The 17,835-nt window shown below is 47.8% G+C and overlaps 1 protein-coding gene across 1 annotated transcript in view; it reads right to left on the reverse strand.

Annotated features, from left to right (window-relative positions):
- LOC135805210 (structural maintenance of chromosomes protein 1A-like) overlaps nucleotides 1–17,835 on the reverse strand; it is a 36,128-nt gene that overhangs the window by 14,481 nt on the left and 3,812 nt on the right. Inside the window, exons 3-29 of the mRNA XM_065319220.1 lie at nucleotides 17,547–17,650; nucleotides 17,283–17,328; nucleotides 16,901–16,981; nucleotides 15,771–15,929; nucleotides 15,074–15,151; nucleotides 14,476–14,583; nucleotides 14,185–14,289; nucleotides 13,800–13,885; nucleotides 13,301–13,349; nucleotides 12,967–13,083; nucleotides 11,777–11,848; nucleotides 11,489–11,586; nucleotides 10,994–11,038; nucleotides 9,024–9,086; nucleotides 8,566–8,638; nucleotides 8,019–8,096; nucleotides 7,779–7,819; nucleotides 7,310–7,412; nucleotides 6,883–6,950; nucleotides 6,676–6,739; nucleotides 6,346–6,438; nucleotides 5,783–5,841; nucleotides 5,539–5,575; nucleotides 5,042–5,116; nucleotides 4,769–4,852; nucleotides 4,477–4,545; nucleotides 4,247–4,336 (exon numbers count right to left, since the gene is read on the reverse strand). Coding sequence (XP_065175292.1) covers nucleotides 4,247–4,336; nucleotides 4,477–4,545; nucleotides 4,769–4,852; nucleotides 5,042–5,116; nucleotides 5,539–5,575; nucleotides 5,783–5,841; nucleotides 6,346–6,438; nucleotides 6,676–6,739; nucleotides 6,883–6,950; nucleotides 7,310–7,412; nucleotides 7,779–7,819; nucleotides 8,019–8,096; nucleotides 8,566–8,638; nucleotides 9,024–9,086; nucleotides 10,994–11,038; nucleotides 11,489–11,586; nucleotides 11,777–11,848; nucleotides 12,967–13,083; nucleotides 13,301–13,349; nucleotides 13,800–13,885; nucleotides 14,185–14,289; nucleotides 14,476–14,583; nucleotides 15,074–15,151; nucleotides 15,771–15,929; nucleotides 16,901–16,981; nucleotides 17,283–17,328; nucleotides 17,547–17,650 — 2,145 coding nt within the window. The remainder of the gene's footprint in view (nucleotides 1–4,246; nucleotides 4,337–4,476; nucleotides 4,546–4,768; nucleotides 4,853–5,041; nucleotides 5,117–5,538; nucleotides 5,576–5,782; nucleotides 5,842–6,345; nucleotides 6,439–6,675; nucleotides 6,740–6,882; nucleotides 6,951–7,309; nucleotides 7,413–7,778; nucleotides 7,820–8,018; nucleotides 8,097–8,565; nucleotides 8,639–9,023; nucleotides 9,087–10,993; nucleotides 11,039–11,488; nucleotides 11,587–11,776; nucleotides 11,849–12,966; nucleotides 13,084–13,300; nucleotides 13,350–13,799; nucleotides 13,886–14,184; nucleotides 14,290–14,475; nucleotides 14,584–15,073; nucleotides 15,152–15,770; nucleotides 15,930–16,900; nucleotides 16,982–17,282; nucleotides 17,329–17,546; nucleotides 17,651–17,835) is intronic.

The raw sequence follows: 17,835 nt of genomic DNA on the forward strand, positions 1-17,835 counted from the left end.
TCCGAACGTCGACCAGGAGCGGGTCGGTGGAGCAATGCGATGTGACGGCAGACACATGCAGCTGTACTTCATCAGCAAGATCACTAGTAGGCGAGGACTCTTGCGGAGCACGGGATAGGGTGTCGGCAATGACGAGTGATTTGCCGGGCACGTGGATAGCGGTTGGGTTGTACCTCATCAGCCGCATCAGGAGTCTCTGGCATCGCAGAGGAGAGCGGGTGAGATCAGCGGAGTTGATGAGAGGCACGAGAGGCTTGTGGTCAGTCTCGACTGTGAACTGAGGACCGCCGTAGATGTAGTGGTGGAAATGCTCGCATGCCCAAACGATGGCGAGACACTCTTTCTCAATCTGGGCATAGCGCTGCTCAGTAGGAGATAGAGAGCGGGACGCATAGGCAACAGGGCGCCAGCGGGAGCCATCAGGCTGCAGGAGGACAGCACCCAGTCCGTAGCTACTGGCATCAGCACTAATACGGACGGGCTGGTCGGGCGAGAACAGTGCCAAGCAGGGAGCAGTAGTAGCGAGTTCCTTGAGGCGACAGAAGGCAGTTTCTTGCTGGGTGTCCCACTGCCAGGCGGTGTCGGCCTTCAGTAGAGCACGGAGCGGGGCACTGACATTGGCCATATCTGGCACAAACTTCGCCAGAAACGTGAACATACCCAGAGCACGGCGTAACTCGGGCACATTGGTCGGTGACTTCAGAGCTTGGATGGCAGACACCTTGGCTGGGTCGGGGCGGACACCGTCAGCACCGATGAGGTGACCCAGGAACGTCAGGGACTTCATACGGAGGCGACTCTTGGCGGGGTTGAGGAGTACGCCTGCAGAAGCGAGAGCTGCGTGGACAGCAGTGAGGGCAGCATCGTGCTCAGCTAGAGTGGCACCGAACACGAGGATGTCATCCATGAAGACGACCACGTTGGGAATGTGCCCAACGATTTCCAGTAGGCGACGCTGGAAAACCTCTGGCGCACTGGTGATACCAAAGGGTAGACGGTTGAAGTGAAACCGGCCAAACGGTGTCATGAACGTAGTGAGTGACGCACTGTCGTCAGCAAGTGGAACTTGCCAGAACCCAGACGCCGTGTCAAGCGACGAGAAGACCTTGGCTCCGGACAGCTTGCCCAGGGTGTCTTCGATGGTCGGCAGAGTGAAGTGTGAACGCTTCACGGACTGGTTCAGGCGTTTGAGATCCACGCAGATGCGGATGGAGCCATTCTTCTTGAGCACGGGCACCATGGGCGCACACCAGTCGGTCGGATCGGTGACAGGAGAGATGACTCCCATCTGGACCATCCGGTCAAGTTCGGTCTTGACCTTGGCTTGCAGGTGGATGGGAACTCGTCGTGCGGTCTGGCAGTGATATGGTTGGGCATTGTCTTGCAGCTCGATGGTAGCTGCAGGACCGGACATGCGACCAATGACAGGAGGAGCGGACGGAGGGCTTGCGGATGCCTCGGACACATCGCAAGACAGGAGGTTCAGGTCCTGGCACACACTGCGGCTCAGGAGGTTGCTGGGGCCATTAACAACAATAACACGGAAAGTGACGTTGCGGTCCTTCCAGGAGCTGGCAGCAACAAATGCGCCGTGTATGGGTAGAGGTTGGCCGTCAGGTCCAGTGACCTTAGTGGAGATCGGGGTGAGCTTAGGTTGAGGACTGAGGCTATTGTAGGAAGGCAGTGACAGGAGTGTGCAGTCTGCGCCAGAGTCCAGCTTGAACAACACTGACTGGCCATTGATGGGGAGCTCAACAAGCCAGGGTTCAGTTGAGTCAGGAATGGATACTGAACTCAAAACACAGATACTGGGTTCCTGTGACTCGGATGAAGCACTACCCATAAAACAACTAGCACTAGCACTAGCACTAGCAGAATCACTCACCGGATGGTCAGACATCTCACTCGCGCCCACTTGACGAGAGCTACGACACACTTTGGCAAAGTGACCACGACGCTGGCACTTACGGCACTCGACGGACCAAGCAGGACACTCGCGGCGCGAGTGACCACTGGATGAGCCACAGCCGGAGCAGGGAGCGCGCGGAGCAGAGGTTGCTGGAGGGCCACGTGTCGAGTAGCTAGGCGCGGACTGGCGAGATGCAGCGGGAGCATTCTTCGGTCTGCCAGTTCCACGAGATTGTTTGTGATGTCCGCGAGCGACAGCGGCTGCGACGGAGGGCTGAGTGGCTGCGGAGCGTTGAGTGGCTAGCTGGATTTCGAGGGTCTCAGCTGCCTTGGCCTCCTTGAGAACATCGGCGAGGGTGAGGGAGCCTATGTCCTTTTTCTGCATCGCCTTACTCACTTCAGAATCAGCCATGTGGGCGACGAGGTGATCGCGGATCCGTTCTGACGGCTTGTCGAAACGGCATCTCGCCGCGACAGAGTGGAGTCGGCTTGAGAACGTGGCTACGGACTCACCGGGGAGCTGACGGAGACGAGCGAACTGCGTCCGTTCGTGGATAACATTGTCCGCAGGTGCAAAGTACTTGTCGAAAGCATCGACCACTTTATCGAAGTCGTCCTTGTCGGAATCTTGGGCGAAGGACAACTCACGCTGGAAGATATCATCCGCAGTTGGGCCCAGAGAGTAGATGAGAGTGGAGATTTGGACATCTGCGGATTCGGAAGAGAGTTTGGTAGCAATCTGGAAGCGTGTGAATCGGCTTTTCCAGCGGGGCCAATTCTCAGGTGCGGAAAAGTCGAAGCTTTCAGGGGGCTGAAATTTCGCCATGGCGAGCGGGTCCGGTGGCGAGGGTTCGGGGTACCAGTTCTGACACCAAGTGTTGCGTTACTGCAACAGCACTAAGGATAAATGCCCATGCACACTCTCTCAATCCAACACAACCATCACACTCCGGTAGGAATTACCAACTATACTTGATGAAGACAGAAGGAGAAGTCCCGAACACCAGGAACAGAGTAGGCATGTAAACAGCACAGGCACGCAACAGTTACCGCTGGTGCATGCGAGGTGCATGTGCGTACGCGAAGGTGTGAAATAGGAAGCGGGGTCAAATTACATATGGATGCACTATGCCAAATATATAGGCACAGGTAGGTGACTGTACAATCCGGACGCCCCTAATCCGGGCACGTCTGTCTACCGGCACCTCTCTGACCCATCTAGAGTCACAAAATTGGCTTTTCAATGAAAAACAGCCCAAAAACAATACTATATAATTTCATTCTCCCAAAAACAATACTATTAGAATAAACGAGAGAGCTTGGAAGCTCAGGGCCCTACGCTATGCTTTTTTGCCTTGATGACCTAGACAAAAAAAAAGCATAGGGATGTTATAAATTCTTTAAAAAATTCCTTTTTTTAAAGACATAACCTGGGATTCGAACCCGCACTATCGCGCGCCCTGCATGCATCCCCCGATACACTTCGCATACATACTAATTCTTCCAAGTTGTTTCACATTGTGATCTTGCATTTGAAAGCCCTATTTGAATATGCATTGTGGCCAGCCGTCTTTGATGGCACGGTACGGTAGGGGATAGGTACGGGACAGGTACGATCGAGGGTAATACGACACCGTCTCCCGTGCCGTACCATCAAACACAGCTGGCCACATACAGCTGCCCGCAATATTCAAATAGGGCTTTCAAACGCAAGATAATAACGTAAAGCAACTTGGAAGAATGGGTATGAATGCGAAGTGTATGGGGGAATGCATGTAGGGCGATAGTGCGGGTTCGAATCCCAGGATATGCCTGAAAAAAGGAGAATTGAAAAATTTATAACATCCTATGCTTTTTTGCCGTCAGATACGGATAGCGCCAGGCGTGACACAAACAAACACACAAACAAACACCAAATTAAAGCTGTGTGGACCCTGGCTAGCGCCAGACGTTACTGAAGTAACGTCTTCTGCATAGCTACGGGAATAATGTTAACTTGCATGCACAAAGTATGTATGTTTCGAATTACAGGGCGTGCTCAGTCTCAACGTTCCCGGATTAGGGGATATTTACTGTACATAGCATAAGTCATGCAATGGGGTTTACGGGAGTCTACACCAGTACCTACCACCTGCCACACCAGCACAGAAATATAAGCAGTAGCACAGGATACCAGGTCACCGGTGTAGCTGGATGCACAGGGTGTGATCTGATGGACACCCACAAATTTCTTTGCAACAGGGTGCCCGTACATACTACTTCAGGATCACAATACAAAAGCGACGACCCATTTGGTATCAGGGGAACAACGAGACCACTTTTAAGGGAGCTGAACTACCTTGTCCTCCACTTTGTTGACACTCTCTTCTGTTGCCTTGATCTTCTTCTTGCGATCATTGATGCGGTGCTGAATGGTATCCATTTCAGGCTGGGTGGCACACACATACAAATGTGACAGATGGGAGATAAGCGCCAAGATTTGCCATGGCCAACAGATACAACAACAGCGCAAGAATTTAGGCTAAGAGCAGAAATAACTTTATCACTGTAGAACACACAGCAACAAACCTTTAGAGAAGAAAGTTCTCTGTCGATCGCACCACTTTCCTTTGCATTATCCACCAACGTGTTATTGACCTGCGGGTGAGAGATATCCAAACAGCAAAATCGTGAGTGTAAAGCTAACGATGTATAGAAGAGCAGAGCACCAAACGGGATGAATGGACTTAATACGACACCATTACGTCTATGCAAGCGAACTCAACAAATACAACTGTGAGAAGACAGAAGCCAGCACTACGTCCAAGACCGGGGTGCTAAAATAAGTCAGCCGGTGGCTAATCAAGATGCAGGGCCTTACCATAGTTTCGCGATCCCGCCGACTGTACTTCAGACGTGTTTCCAAGCCACTGATTTGTGACTGAAGATTCTGCAGTTCCGGCTCCTGGTCAAGCACAGAAAGACAGCATCCAAAACATAATCAGAACTGTAACAAGCTGCACGACAAGACAAGGTCATGGCTCACGACACTCAGTCACAAACATAATGTGCAATCAAGAAAGAAGACAATGGTTTGTTTGGAGCACAGACTCATGTTCTAGTGCCTGGAGCACGGGCAGCAGCTTCAACTGACCCTTCGTCTTTGCTTGGCAAGCTCCTTCAACTCATCCAGATACTCGTCTCTCTTCTTCTTCAGCCCATCAACTTGCTGTTGGTACAACACCGTGGAAAAACAATAAGAGTGTTCAGTAGAGAAAATCACACAACACAGTGCAGAGGGGGAAAAAAACGATAAGAAAGAAGAAGCAAGTAAGTCATGCTTAGCTGGCACCAACAAGTTTCATGCTTCAACAGTGAAACATCAGGATCATGTACCTGGGTTATAACATTGTATTTTCTTCGTGAGTTGGAAATGCTTCGACGACAAATTGTGTGTATTGCACCCAGCTTGACCGTGATTTCCAAGTTACGGATGAGTAATGGTACCGAGAAGGCCGGGCACGGGGAGTGTGTGAGTACAGAGCAAAGGAGGGCAATGCATGTCGTGCCTGCACCCAGAAACATCACCGGGTCATAACACATTGGTACTGACAAAGGACAGAACAGCACGACATGGTTCTTGCAACCCACCTTCTCGTCCCAACGTCTTGCTTTGGCCTTCAGATCACTAATAAAGGAGCAGCAGCGGCAGAAACACCAACAACTAATGAGCAAGAGTATGGGAGGGGGACAATCGCCAAGCTATGCCCATGGTGCGACAGGTCTGCAAAGTGAAAGGGCACCAGGATATCTCTGGGAATACTTGCCGACGGCTTTAATAGGTACCGTCTTTCACAATTTACACACAAGATCATAATATCAAAGCCAGGCATACCTTGCTCCTCCAGAAATGGTTCCAGACTTGTTGAACAACGTTCCATCCAAAGAGACAGTCTGAAGGAAAAACGGAGCAACGGATGAGCCATGCAGGCCACATGGAAAGGATGCTCAGCTCACCTGAGTCTACATGGAGGAAAAATGGTTCAACCTGTGCACAGTTATTTTCAAAGGTTTGATATGCTGACCTGCTAGACTCCTCTGTTATCATCACTCTACTTGCATGCTGCCACATTGCCACAGTCAAGAAGCACCACAAAATGGGAAAAGATCGTGTGATTAATAAATCAAGCTGTGGCTTCATCTGGCAGCTCAAGCAATTTCCACTAGCACATGCACAACACATGCAGACAGCAAGAACTATAGCTGCCTGGAAAGCTAAACTTCCCAAGTGAACACAAGCTTCATGACAAGCTTCATGACAAGCTTCATGACATATCCAGGAACAGTTCTGGTACTTTTAAAAGGTCAGTATGCAACACCCATACATAGTATAACAGTAGCTACCTCCTGGACTCCAGGCTAATCACTGCTAGAACCTGGCTACCACGGACAGCCTACCTTCAGACGTTCATCACCCGAGTAAGCAAGCCGCCTGGCCTCCTCCATGGTGTCGCATACCACAGCATTGCCGCAGGCATACTGCAGTGCTTTCTGCAACACAAACAGTAGCCACAAGTACATTGAGATATTCAAACAGTAGCCAGAAGTACATGGAGATACTCAAACAGTAGCCACGAGTACATGGAGATATTCAAACTGCCACACACAAAACGAACATGGATGTGCAGGCAAAACAGCTACCGAGAGAGTAGCACCAAGACAAGATCACACCACCAGCTGCGTGCGATAGTCCCAGCAACATGCATACAAGGTACACGCAATACACACCTTGACGCTGGGTGGGTCATACTGCATGACATCCAACACAAGTTTAGCAGTACCACCAATCTCACTGTGCACAGACAGAAAAAGCAGAACAGAACACATCGAATAGTTACGTGCAAACCATTTCTCATCGATATACAAGCAATGGCTAGTATCCTGTAAAAATTAAGAGTGCAGTATACAGTGGCAATGACTCTACAGGAAACTAACCGAAGTCTCTCATTGACATTCTTGACTTGAATGTGATCCAGAGGCAAGAAGGTGATAGGCTCTCCGTGCTGTGGGGAACACAAAGAAAAAACACGAAGACATGCACCCAATGAGCAAACCCAATGAGCAAAGATCTACACATCACTGGGCCAGGAGTTAGTATTCCATTTCTGTGGGCCACACACATTCCCATCAGCCAGGCAATCAAACAGCACAAGCTGCTGGTACAACAGGCACTTTAAAGTCAGCACGGGAGTGTTGTAGTCGTTTGGACATCATCCTACTCTCAAGCCAGCCCAACAAGTGCCACTGCAAACTGCAAGCTACGTACACCAGCAGTACGTTCAGGAAGAGGCCCACAGCTAGATACCAGAAGTACACCTCAACAGTGTCAACACACATGCAGTAAAAAAAAAGTGGGGCTCACCTGTTCCTTCAAGTACTGTATACAGTCTCTGGCCGTCTTCTCGTGGTCCACAACGACTGCATCCATATCCTTGCCAAGAACCTTCGTTACAGCAATGGTGTATCTGTGCAGATGAGGTACACAGTGATGATATTAGTTTATCATGATATCATTTTACACTGTGTGCAAACAAGTACACGGAGATGATCGGTTTATCATGCTGTCATTTTACACTGTGTGCAAACATGTACACAGAGATGATCGGTTTATCATGCTGTCATTTTACACTGTGTGCAAACATGTACACAGAGATGATCGGTTTATCATGCTGCCATTCTCACAACATGTATATCATCGCACCTTTATTGATGATTGAACACGTACAAAGTGAACGAAAGAATAAGTTGCAGAGGCAGCCAAAGACAGGAGCAATTGTGCAAGGCAAGGCAGCAAAAGAATAGGACACCAGTGGGTTAGTGTATAGACTCACCGCTTGTGTGATGGCTGGCACAGATCAATCAGCCGGCCATGCTGAATCAACACAGGCAGCAGACACAGTGTAAACAGAATGGGACACACAGGGCACACTGAACAAATCCCAGCACAAAACAATGCACTGATAGAAAGAAAACCTACTCCTACTTGCACAAGCAGATCTGCAAATCACATTCATCAAGTACAAGCAATACATCTTTTAAAAGAAACAAAAGTGTATGCACGTTGCCCTTACCACTCCTGTAAAATGCCTCTTCATACCATCCAGTAGTTCGTTTCTTCGCTGATGGCGAGCACTCTCGTGCTTGTCCACCTAAAACCAACATGGCAGAGGCACACAACACTCCATATCAGAACACCCAACACATGAAGCTAGCCAAGGCTGATATACCACAGAGCTGTTCAATGAAATCCGACCAAGCAAACCAATGCTACGCCGGGTGTAGTGCAGCCCTAAACCAGCGAACAGTGGGATGCAAACTGGGTTCTGGCCGCAAACTTGACTCACGAGATCGGATTTCATTGAGCAGCACAGCAGTACAACATCTGCTTCACACATACTCCCTGAATAACCGAGACAGGGAAATCTCTCACTGAGCACATTGCTAAAATCAAGTTTTGATCAGAACATAACTTTGAGGTTGCTTCCGAGGTCAAAGCTCATCAGGGTGATGCCGTCCCTTCTAGAGACTTCTGGTAACTTCAATGTCATAGGCAACATTCTCCTCGAAATTTATTTGGGTCCAAAAGAGTTTTCCATTAACAACAGACAATGTACTCACACGCGCATCTCTCAACTCATCCTGGATTTTCTCAAGCTCCACGTTCAGTTGCTGGTGGCGTTCAGTAGCTTGTCTGCAGTGGAAAATAACAAGGGAGAGTAGAGGATTCAGTAGGGCTAAAACGGTTAGTACAATAAACCGGTTTTGCAACCGTTCACATTGGAGCGAGCGCAGAGATCTGGGACTCATTTGAGAGGACTTCGATGCTGGAGGTGAAGTGCAGCCACTCTAGCAAACCGTTCACCTACAGCGGAAGAACCAGCTCTATGAGGGAGCACCTCAAGCGTCTCCATTCGAGTGTGCTCGCCAAAACAGAATCTGAAAAGAAGTCGGACAATTCTGGAGAAAAAAAGGTTCTGTCATAACAGTTGGTGTCTGTTGGCTGTGGATGGGTTGTGTTTCTGTCAATATCCACAAAGAAGAGCCCGTGATAGAAGCATAATGCCAACACCACTCACCGAAGATCTGTATCCAGTGTTGCATGGTCCTTCTGCAGTTTGCTGACAGTTTCCACGTTGGTGCTGCAGCCACAAAAGAACAAACACATCGCCACACCACAATGAGGATAGGCTGAGAAGAGTCCTAATACCAAGAGTAGATAAACAAGAGTGTGCAACTCCGGATCTCTCCTGCACAATCTGCAGATACCCCCGCCCACGGCGGAATTTTTTGTTGACGTCACCTTTTCTCAGAGAAACGCGGACTTTGCCGCAGAGCAGTGTGAGAGCACGTGCTGGGCACCGACCTTGTAGTGTAAAGCCCGGCCAAGTGCACGAGGGAAACCTCTCCAAAAGGCTCGCAGCGCGTGCGTCATCGAAAAGATTACGTCAACAAAAAATTCCGCCGTGGGCCAACCCATCCGCGAGTTGCACACTCTTGTTTATCTACTCTTGCTAATACTGTATACCAGGAAATTTTCGGACGGAATTTATTTTCGTATGATTTCATACATGGCCTCTTTTGTACTAAAATTAATTCTGTACTGAGATTTGTTCATGTGAAATTATGTACACAGTACATGCGTACTGCTTGCGAACACGTGCATTTAGCATGCAGCACTGTACGAAAATAAAATCTGTACGAAAGGTCGAAATTCGGCCTTGTCCGAAAAAATTTCCATCCGAAAATTTCCTGCTATACAGTAGGTGCCAGCAACACTGCACAGAGATATTCTGCAAATGTGCAGGCAGGCAAGTAGCTACATGGTATAGGGCTTGAAAGTGCCTTATCACAGCCAAGACGGAGACATGAGAACATTGAATTTTGGATCCACCTGGACCCAGGGTTTGAATGGCTCCATACTAGGCCCACACAGATTCTGACGGCAATTCTTTCACAAAATATCGAAGAATTCAACAAGAGGAAATCGCCGGCAAAGCCGTAGTAAAATATTGAGATTTCAGGTAAAATTGATGCCTGAACATTAGGTTTCCTTGTGTTCTTACCCGTTCACCACGATACATTGTACAGGATAAGACCATTTCACCGAAATATTACTGAGAGTCAGTGTGCATCACCATGACCTTGGATGCAACCGTACAAAATTAATAAGTGCGAAAACCTGTCCGGGGAAATTGAGCTTGCGATTTTTGCGAAAAGTTGTACGGAAAATAGGTAAAATACCCGTTTTGCGGAGCAAACGGAGCAAAATAACGAAATATTGATTCCCGTGGAGCAGAATCTCCCTGGGCCTACTCCATACACGTTTGTGTGGGTTTCCTTCACATTAGGGTGACACATCCTCCGGTAAAGAAGAGGTTGGTGCGACTTCGGCGATAGTAGGGGGAGACGCTCCCTACATGGGAGCTCGCGGTTTTCCTGCCGACTTGAATCTTCTTGAATCTTCCTCAGCCTACTCAAGCTCAACTGATGAGGGGTGAATTCCCCAAAACACTGTGTATTGAGCAGGGAGTGGTGCTTTCTTGCAGGTTTGCCGAGTGGACGGTTCGATGGACTTCTCGTGTGCTCTGGATGGTAGTCGTGAGTCAGTCAAGTGACATCCTCCGGTAGTGGCAGGATTGGGCCTTTCCGTCGCCTGTGTCCTCTCCCTACATGCTACGACTCTTCGGTGTGCACGCGCTGTACAACCATTCTCTAGAAATCTAACATATCGATTTCAGCTACAGCCCAGAATTCTGCTAGGTGATTATGGTTTCGCACCAAAAGCTCACACCCATTGGGGGCCTTCCGATAGCCGTGTTGTGCAGAATGCATAAACGTGCTGCACTTAGGAGAAATCTTTCGAAAAGGAGTTTGTATATTGAAATCCCGGTTTGAGAGTACGTTGCACTTGTAGACGTCTATATGGAGCTGGAAGACTCGTGCAGGTTGACATGTACACGTTTTGGAAAGCAATATACACGATAGAAGTTTAGAGTGCCGAGGTGACCAGCTAATCATACCGTTCACATGCTGTATCTACACTGACCTGATATAGCCGTCCAGCTTGTCAACACGCTCCTGCAATTGAATCCTTTAGGAAACAGAAACAACCCCAGAATGCAAGCCATGAGACATGAGGTGGAACATGATGACACTGAAAGCTCAGAAACAGAAACAAGCATGACCCCCCCCCCCCCCCCCCCCCACAGAATCAAGAGACAACCAGCCACCAGCACCATAAGTACAGTCAACATGGCTAAAAAGATAGGTGACCAGACATGAGAGAAGTGCCGTTGATTCGTGAATTGTCGCTACTCACGAGGTTGAGCTTATGCAGTCAAATGGCTACAAGGTCTGAGGATAGTGTTGTCATCCTCTAGTTGCTGTTACACTAGTACTTGAGATCCTTATCCAAGACGCTAACTACTGTACTGTTCTGCGGTAACCGACGGTACTGTAGGAGTCCTCACTAAGCAGGTAGAGCAACTAACACCACCTCGCTGCCACAAAAAAAAACACATGACCAAGGCAGAAGACTCACTTTAGTTCGCCAAGTTGGTCCCGTCGGTCATGAAGATCCTTGCCTTTCTGCTCACAGCGTAGCAAAGCACTTTCATCCACACGCTGCTCACGTAAAATCTGCCATCAGTGACAATGCATCCAAGAAGAAGAAAGGAGAAGCACAGGCAAACAAGTCAGAAACCCTCCACAGGAGTACAGTTCCAAGTGCGAGTGAAAAAAACTGCAGCAGGGGAACATCAAATTCCAAGGTAGCCTTGTTCGCTTGATCGGAGCAGCAACAAAGACACGGCACACAGCAAGGACTCACCGATTCCAGTTCTTGGCGAATGGCGGCGGTCTGCTTGCGGACATCTTCCTTCAGTTTATGATACTCTTTCAACTGCATAGCACACAGAACACAATTCATGATAAAGCAATTCAGAACAGCAAGAACAACACCACGGACACAAACACTAGCAATTGTGCCCAAGATGCTCTAACAGCGGCAGGCAGAAAGCCCAACTCGACACCACAGAATGGCACAGCCGCGTAAAGAACTGGCGAGCGGACCTCATGAAGAAAGAAGTGTCACATTTGAGTGGAAAGAATTGCTCATGGTGCTTGGGTCGTGTCACACCCGGCTCTATTTTATTCACAAGGTTGAACTCCACTAACCAGCCCTACTGCCAGCAAATGCAATTCGTCGGGTCAAACTTTTCTTTCACAAACAATAGAACCTATCGAAAGGCTAGGCAAACTGCTGCCAGTCCAGAACTAAGCATCTGTAGCACTGGGGAGTATGCCATCAATGGGTGGAAACGGCAGTAACTTGTAACTTCTATTAGAGAGGTTCCGGGGTACGATTTTCCGTGCCAAAATCCGTATGGGCTCTACGGATTTTTTCGAGACGTGCTCCATACGATTTTTCGGCACGGAGAATCCGTGTGGACTGGCTTTCATACGAACCATGTTTCGTATGGAGATTTTGCGTGATCGGGTGCAGGAAGACTTTTTGCGTACAAATTTGGTACGAAAAACATCGATTTTCCGCGGGAAGTTTTGATTTCGGTACAAATTTCCAAAATAGAAAGGCATAGCGCGGGAATGTGACGTGTTTGCGATCGTAACCTAGGCAATGACGGCAAACACATAAGTTCCGTACTCCGGAACATTTCACTGCTCGAAAACGACGTATAAAAAATCCGTAGCGCCTCTACGGATTTTGGCACAAAAAATCGTACTCCGGAACCTCTCTATTATTAAAAAATAGAAATTGTTCAGGAATTCAAAACCTTGACTTCCATGTTACAAATTCTCATGAAACTCTTGTTGGAACTCTTCTTGGAACTCTCCCGAGACGAGGAGAAAGATGGAATCGAGCTCAACTGGGCACGGAGCTAGAAATTTCAAACTAGTGCTTTGTGAAAGTGAAACCGTACTCATACTTCAGGGCAGAGTTGAGCAAGTTCAATACCAAGTGCATTTTTGCTTATACAATACACCCCCACCCCCACATACCTGAGATTCCATGAGCTGCAAGTCTTGGCCTTGGCTTTGGCTCTCCTCAGCAACTTCCTCCTCATATTGTTGTGCAGAGCGCTCAACTTTCTTCAGGTCACTCTCCAAATTAGAAATCTACAGAAAAATCACAAGAACAGTGCATTAGCAGGAGCCAGGTCCCATGGGCTAGGTGATTGAGATTGCGATACATGTCATGGAACTGGGAGCCCTTGCACGGTTTTCCCAGGAGAGTGATTCTGAAAGTTTCTTCTAGATGAGTACAGGTTTGCGTACTTGAACAATCAGTATTCGGAAATAAGTTGAGTAAGGTCTGACAATAGCGGTTACTTACCTCCTGCTGGTGTTTATTGTATGACTCTTCCATTTTCTTCAACGATTTCCTGCAGGACAAGGCAAAAGGCAAGCAGGCAGAGGCATCATGTTTCATCACTTTTCAGAGTGTTTATGAGAGTAACACAACAAAACAATGGAGAGGGTAGGCTAGGTTACGCATTGCACAGTATGCCGCGCTGATACATCGCACTGCCTTCACATTGTAATGCCAAGGATACAATCGTGACTTGGTTAGGGTGGGGAGAGAAATTCAATTCCCGTAGCTATGCAAAAGACGTTACTTTAGTAACGTCTGGCGCTAGCCAGGGCCCACACAGCTTTAATAACACGTACATTTACCTCTCTGGAGCTAGGGACAAAATCTCTATGAAAAGAAACCCCCGGGGTCAAGACACGGTCCGCCAAAAATCAACTTAGAAGAGAGAGAGAGAGAGAGAGAGAGAGAGAGAGAGAGAGAGAGAGAGAGAGAGAGAGAGAGAGAGAGAGAGAGAGATTACTTTGTTTGATCCAGTCGTTTGACTAAATGGCTCGTCTTCTCCTTAGCTTTGATAAACAATGGTCGCTTCTTGCTGAGCTCCGCTTCCTGGTGTGAAGGAAAAATCACCCGAGAACAATAAGGAAACCATCACAGATATAACACAGCTACACATGCATGTACTTGGAAATGCACTGGTACCTGAAACAAATCGGACTCAAATCAGTTATTTTATCAGTATTCAAGCCTGCTTTTGAACGGCTGTCTAACAATCACTGTGCCGTTCGAAAACAAAAGTGTTGAATTCTGTCTTCAGATGTCCATAGCAGCAGTGGTAGTATGACAACACATGATCACAAGTCAAGATGGGACAGACATATCGCCATATACACACAACCAGCACTGACCAGATCCTTGATTTGCTTTTCGAGAGTGGCAAATTCACGTCCTCGTTTCGCCAACTCCTGCTTCTTGGCCTTCAGCTGCTGCTCTATCGCTTTCCCTTTGTCCGTCTACAGCACAAAGGGATAAAAAAAACCCGTTAATCAGCACCACAGGCAATTGCTACACCCTTGGCAACAAACAGAGACCATAGTGATGTCCTTAGAGGATCCTTCAAAAGGGAGTAAATAGTGCAGAATATAAAATACATGTGCAAGTCAACAATGCGTCCCTGACACACGTGACCTAGACCATACCTGTCGTTCCGAGTCATGCTGCAGATCAGTCATGTTCTTTTGAAGTGAGGACAGCTCACGGTCGTTCCGAAACAGCCTGAACAACTCCAGCTCAACGCGTGCCTTTTCCTGCGGGGAGATCATATTCAAACCGAGTGAAGTGATCAGCACAGCACCAAGTCTACAAATAATAAATACAAATACATCACACCAAGCGCCCACAAACAAGAGTATGCAACTGTGGCCATGGTTAAGTGCGCGGTGCGCTGCCTTCGTTACGTAACTTGTCCGTATCACGCTCTCTGCACCGAAGTCCACAATCTCTCGGACCAGCATACCCAGTATTGCTTGATTCGTCCGAGTACAGACACCTCTAAATTTTGGTGCATGAAAGTCGGTTTCAAACCACAGGCAGGCAAAGTGTGGTGTTTGATTCTTCCCATAGTGTGCGGATATAGCTGTATGATGTAACGAAGGCAGCACGCTGCACATCTGGCCCATAGAAAGGAGATCACACTTGCATACTCTTTGTTTACGGACTCTTGATCATGCTAAGTTCTATTCACTACAAAGTCAAATGATCGCTATTTTGTGCAGATCAAACAACTCCTCAACGTACCACATCAGCATGGAGTTTTCGGAACTGCTCGGCTTCCTCTTTCTCGTGTTTGGCCTCGCGTTTCTCCGCTCGGAATGCCTGCAGACGGAAAGATCACATCATCAAACACACACACACAATGACAAGCTCATACAAGTGTTAGGTACCTCCTCCCGTATATTTCCGAAGTTCTACAACCTTTTCCAAGCTGGCCTGCATGCACCCCGTACTTACCGTCACATACTCACCTTTAGTTCCGTTGGCCTGGGTAGCTACTTGCGCGTCCATACTTGCCATAGCTACCCAGGCCCTTTACCTGGCGATTGTTCTCTCAAACTCTCTCTCTCTCTCTCTCTCTCTCTCTCTCTCTCTCTCTCTCTCTCTTTCATAATGTAGTCGTTCGTCTTTCTCTCCCTCTCTCCGTCACCATAATAAATGTCGTCGTCACCTACCCGTTCCTTTGTCCTTGTGTCTGGGATTATGACTCCTTTGTGACTCAACATTGGCACCCAACATGGGGCTCGAACCCACGACCCTGAGATTAAGAGTCTCATGCTCTACCGACTGAGAGCGGATAATAAACAAACACTGCATCAATGCACCAAATGATATTTTGTGAATATTCACTTCCAGCCTCTGCAGTACAGAGTACTAGTACTCATTTACAGCACCTTCAAAAACTTAACCAAGGGAAATTATGATGCAGAACTGCGCGTACATTTTTCCGTTGCAGCGCGAAAGCAGTTTCCTCCTCAGCCTTGATCATAGCGAGGCGTTTCTGCTCGTACTCTTCGGCGAGTTCGTTGGAGCGGCTAATCTGCTCAAACATGGCCGTGCGTTCCTTCGGCGTCTTCATGGCAATGGACTCCACAGCACCCTAAACAAACAAGTACCACATTATGAATACCAATCAGAGAAAGGAAGTAAGGCCTTGAATGTCAAGTGAGGTCATCAAGGACATCTGAAGCTGTGCAGAAGGTGTTATAGGCAAACATAGGCTCCATTGCTAGCCCTTTATTGGCCGATTAAAATACAAACAAGCCCGCGCAATCGCCAAACCTGTACCTAAATTGGACGTAACTTTAATTTGCATTGGACAAATTCCACGATCTTGGGCATCCTGGAAAGGCCTTGGCGAGAGGAGCGCAATGAGCGTACATTCGACTCCACGGGATGCACTGGCCCAGCGCTGCAAGCCAGGGAAGGCCAACCAGCGCTGGGCCCACGCTCGAGATCTATCTCTATCCACCATTTCACTCCTGTTGCTCGTATCAAACTCAAATTTTTTCGTACAGACTCCCGGGAACCTGCTTTTGAAGTTGAATCGGTGTAGTCTTGTCAAAAGGTGACGTAAGCAGGGAAAATCCCGCCCGTTGACCCACGCATCACGCCCTGAGCGCAAATTTCCCGGGACCAACATTACGAGTGCTATAACTCAAGAACCGCTCTTTGTATCGCTTTGAAAATTGTTCGAGGCGACAGCTGAGAGTTTTCTCTTCGACCTACATATTTAGATCTCTCCGAAAGACCGAGATTTGACCAAGTTACGATAATTTCAAAATGCCTACCCCGTCGAACATCGGTGTTCGATCAATGTATAGGCCAGCCAATAAAGGGCTAGAACACATCACACCAATGTGCCGTTGCACTGGCGAAGGCCAAACGGCAACAATCTCTCTCTCTCTCTCTCTCTCTCTCTCTCTCTCTCACACACACACACACACACACACGCAACCACACCCACCCACCCACACACACACACACACACACACACGCACACACGTGCGCAAACACACGCACACACTGTTCCTTGCAGCACAGGATACTTATAAACGTGCTCTAACGAACCTGGAACACCAAAAAGTTCTTGGCCTTGATGAGGATGTTTAAGCTTTCAAGCTTCGCAGCATACTGGGCATAAGTCACTTGCTGCAGAAATACAAAGGACATTGAACATGGCTATCCACCTACTAGTGCTTGTAACGTTAGCAGATTATTCAGGAGACAAATGGCCAGCAACCCAACATACGAAGAGAGAAAATATGGACATAAATTAAAGAGTATAATAATAACTATAATGTATCGACATTGGCGTGGATTGATGACATGACAGAATGGGTTTGAGGTGACACCTGATCATGATACGATATACCGCCTATTGCACTTTCAAACTCTATTGCTCACGAATCGCATGGCAAACAAAATACACATTTACCAGGCCTTGACTTACCTTCTTGTTCAAACGGTACTCTGTCGAGTTACTTGATGCTACAATGCTGAAATCGGTGGCACATTGGGAGAGCAAAGAGCCATTCATTAAAAAAAGCCAAAAAATATATTGAACACTGAACTAGCTCTGGTTCACGGAAGACACAAATCAGCTGTAGTATCCGTTTCAACAATGCTTGGTGTACACAAGCTCCCAGCTACTGTACTATCTTCGCTCTTGAAAATTACCATCAATACTAAAGAAATTAGGCTTCTGTGCACGTACGTTCTGGTAAAAAGGAGCTCCTCTCCAGAATCTTGCTTGTACACCGCTGTCACCATTGCACGATTGGCAACTGGCTTTCCAATCGGCGCACCGTGAATAAGATCCTAGATAACAAGCAAAAAAAAACAATTTTACAAATCAGTGAAAATCAGTAAACAGTTTTGGCGTGCACAATCATAGACCCTTTGCATTTAGGAAGCCAGGAGAACGATGTACATGTAATAACATTAGTAATCACCAACAGGGAAAATCCTTGGGAGGTTTTGTATACACGCATGCATGTTATCCA

The sequence above is a fragment of the Sycon ciliatum genome, chromosome 1 (genome assembly GCF_964019385.1).
Source record: "Sycon ciliatum chromosome 1, ocSycCili1.1, whole genome shotgun sequence".
Taxonomy (NCBI): Eukaryota; Metazoa; Porifera; class Calcarea; order Leucosolenida; family Sycettidae; genus Sycon; species Sycon ciliatum.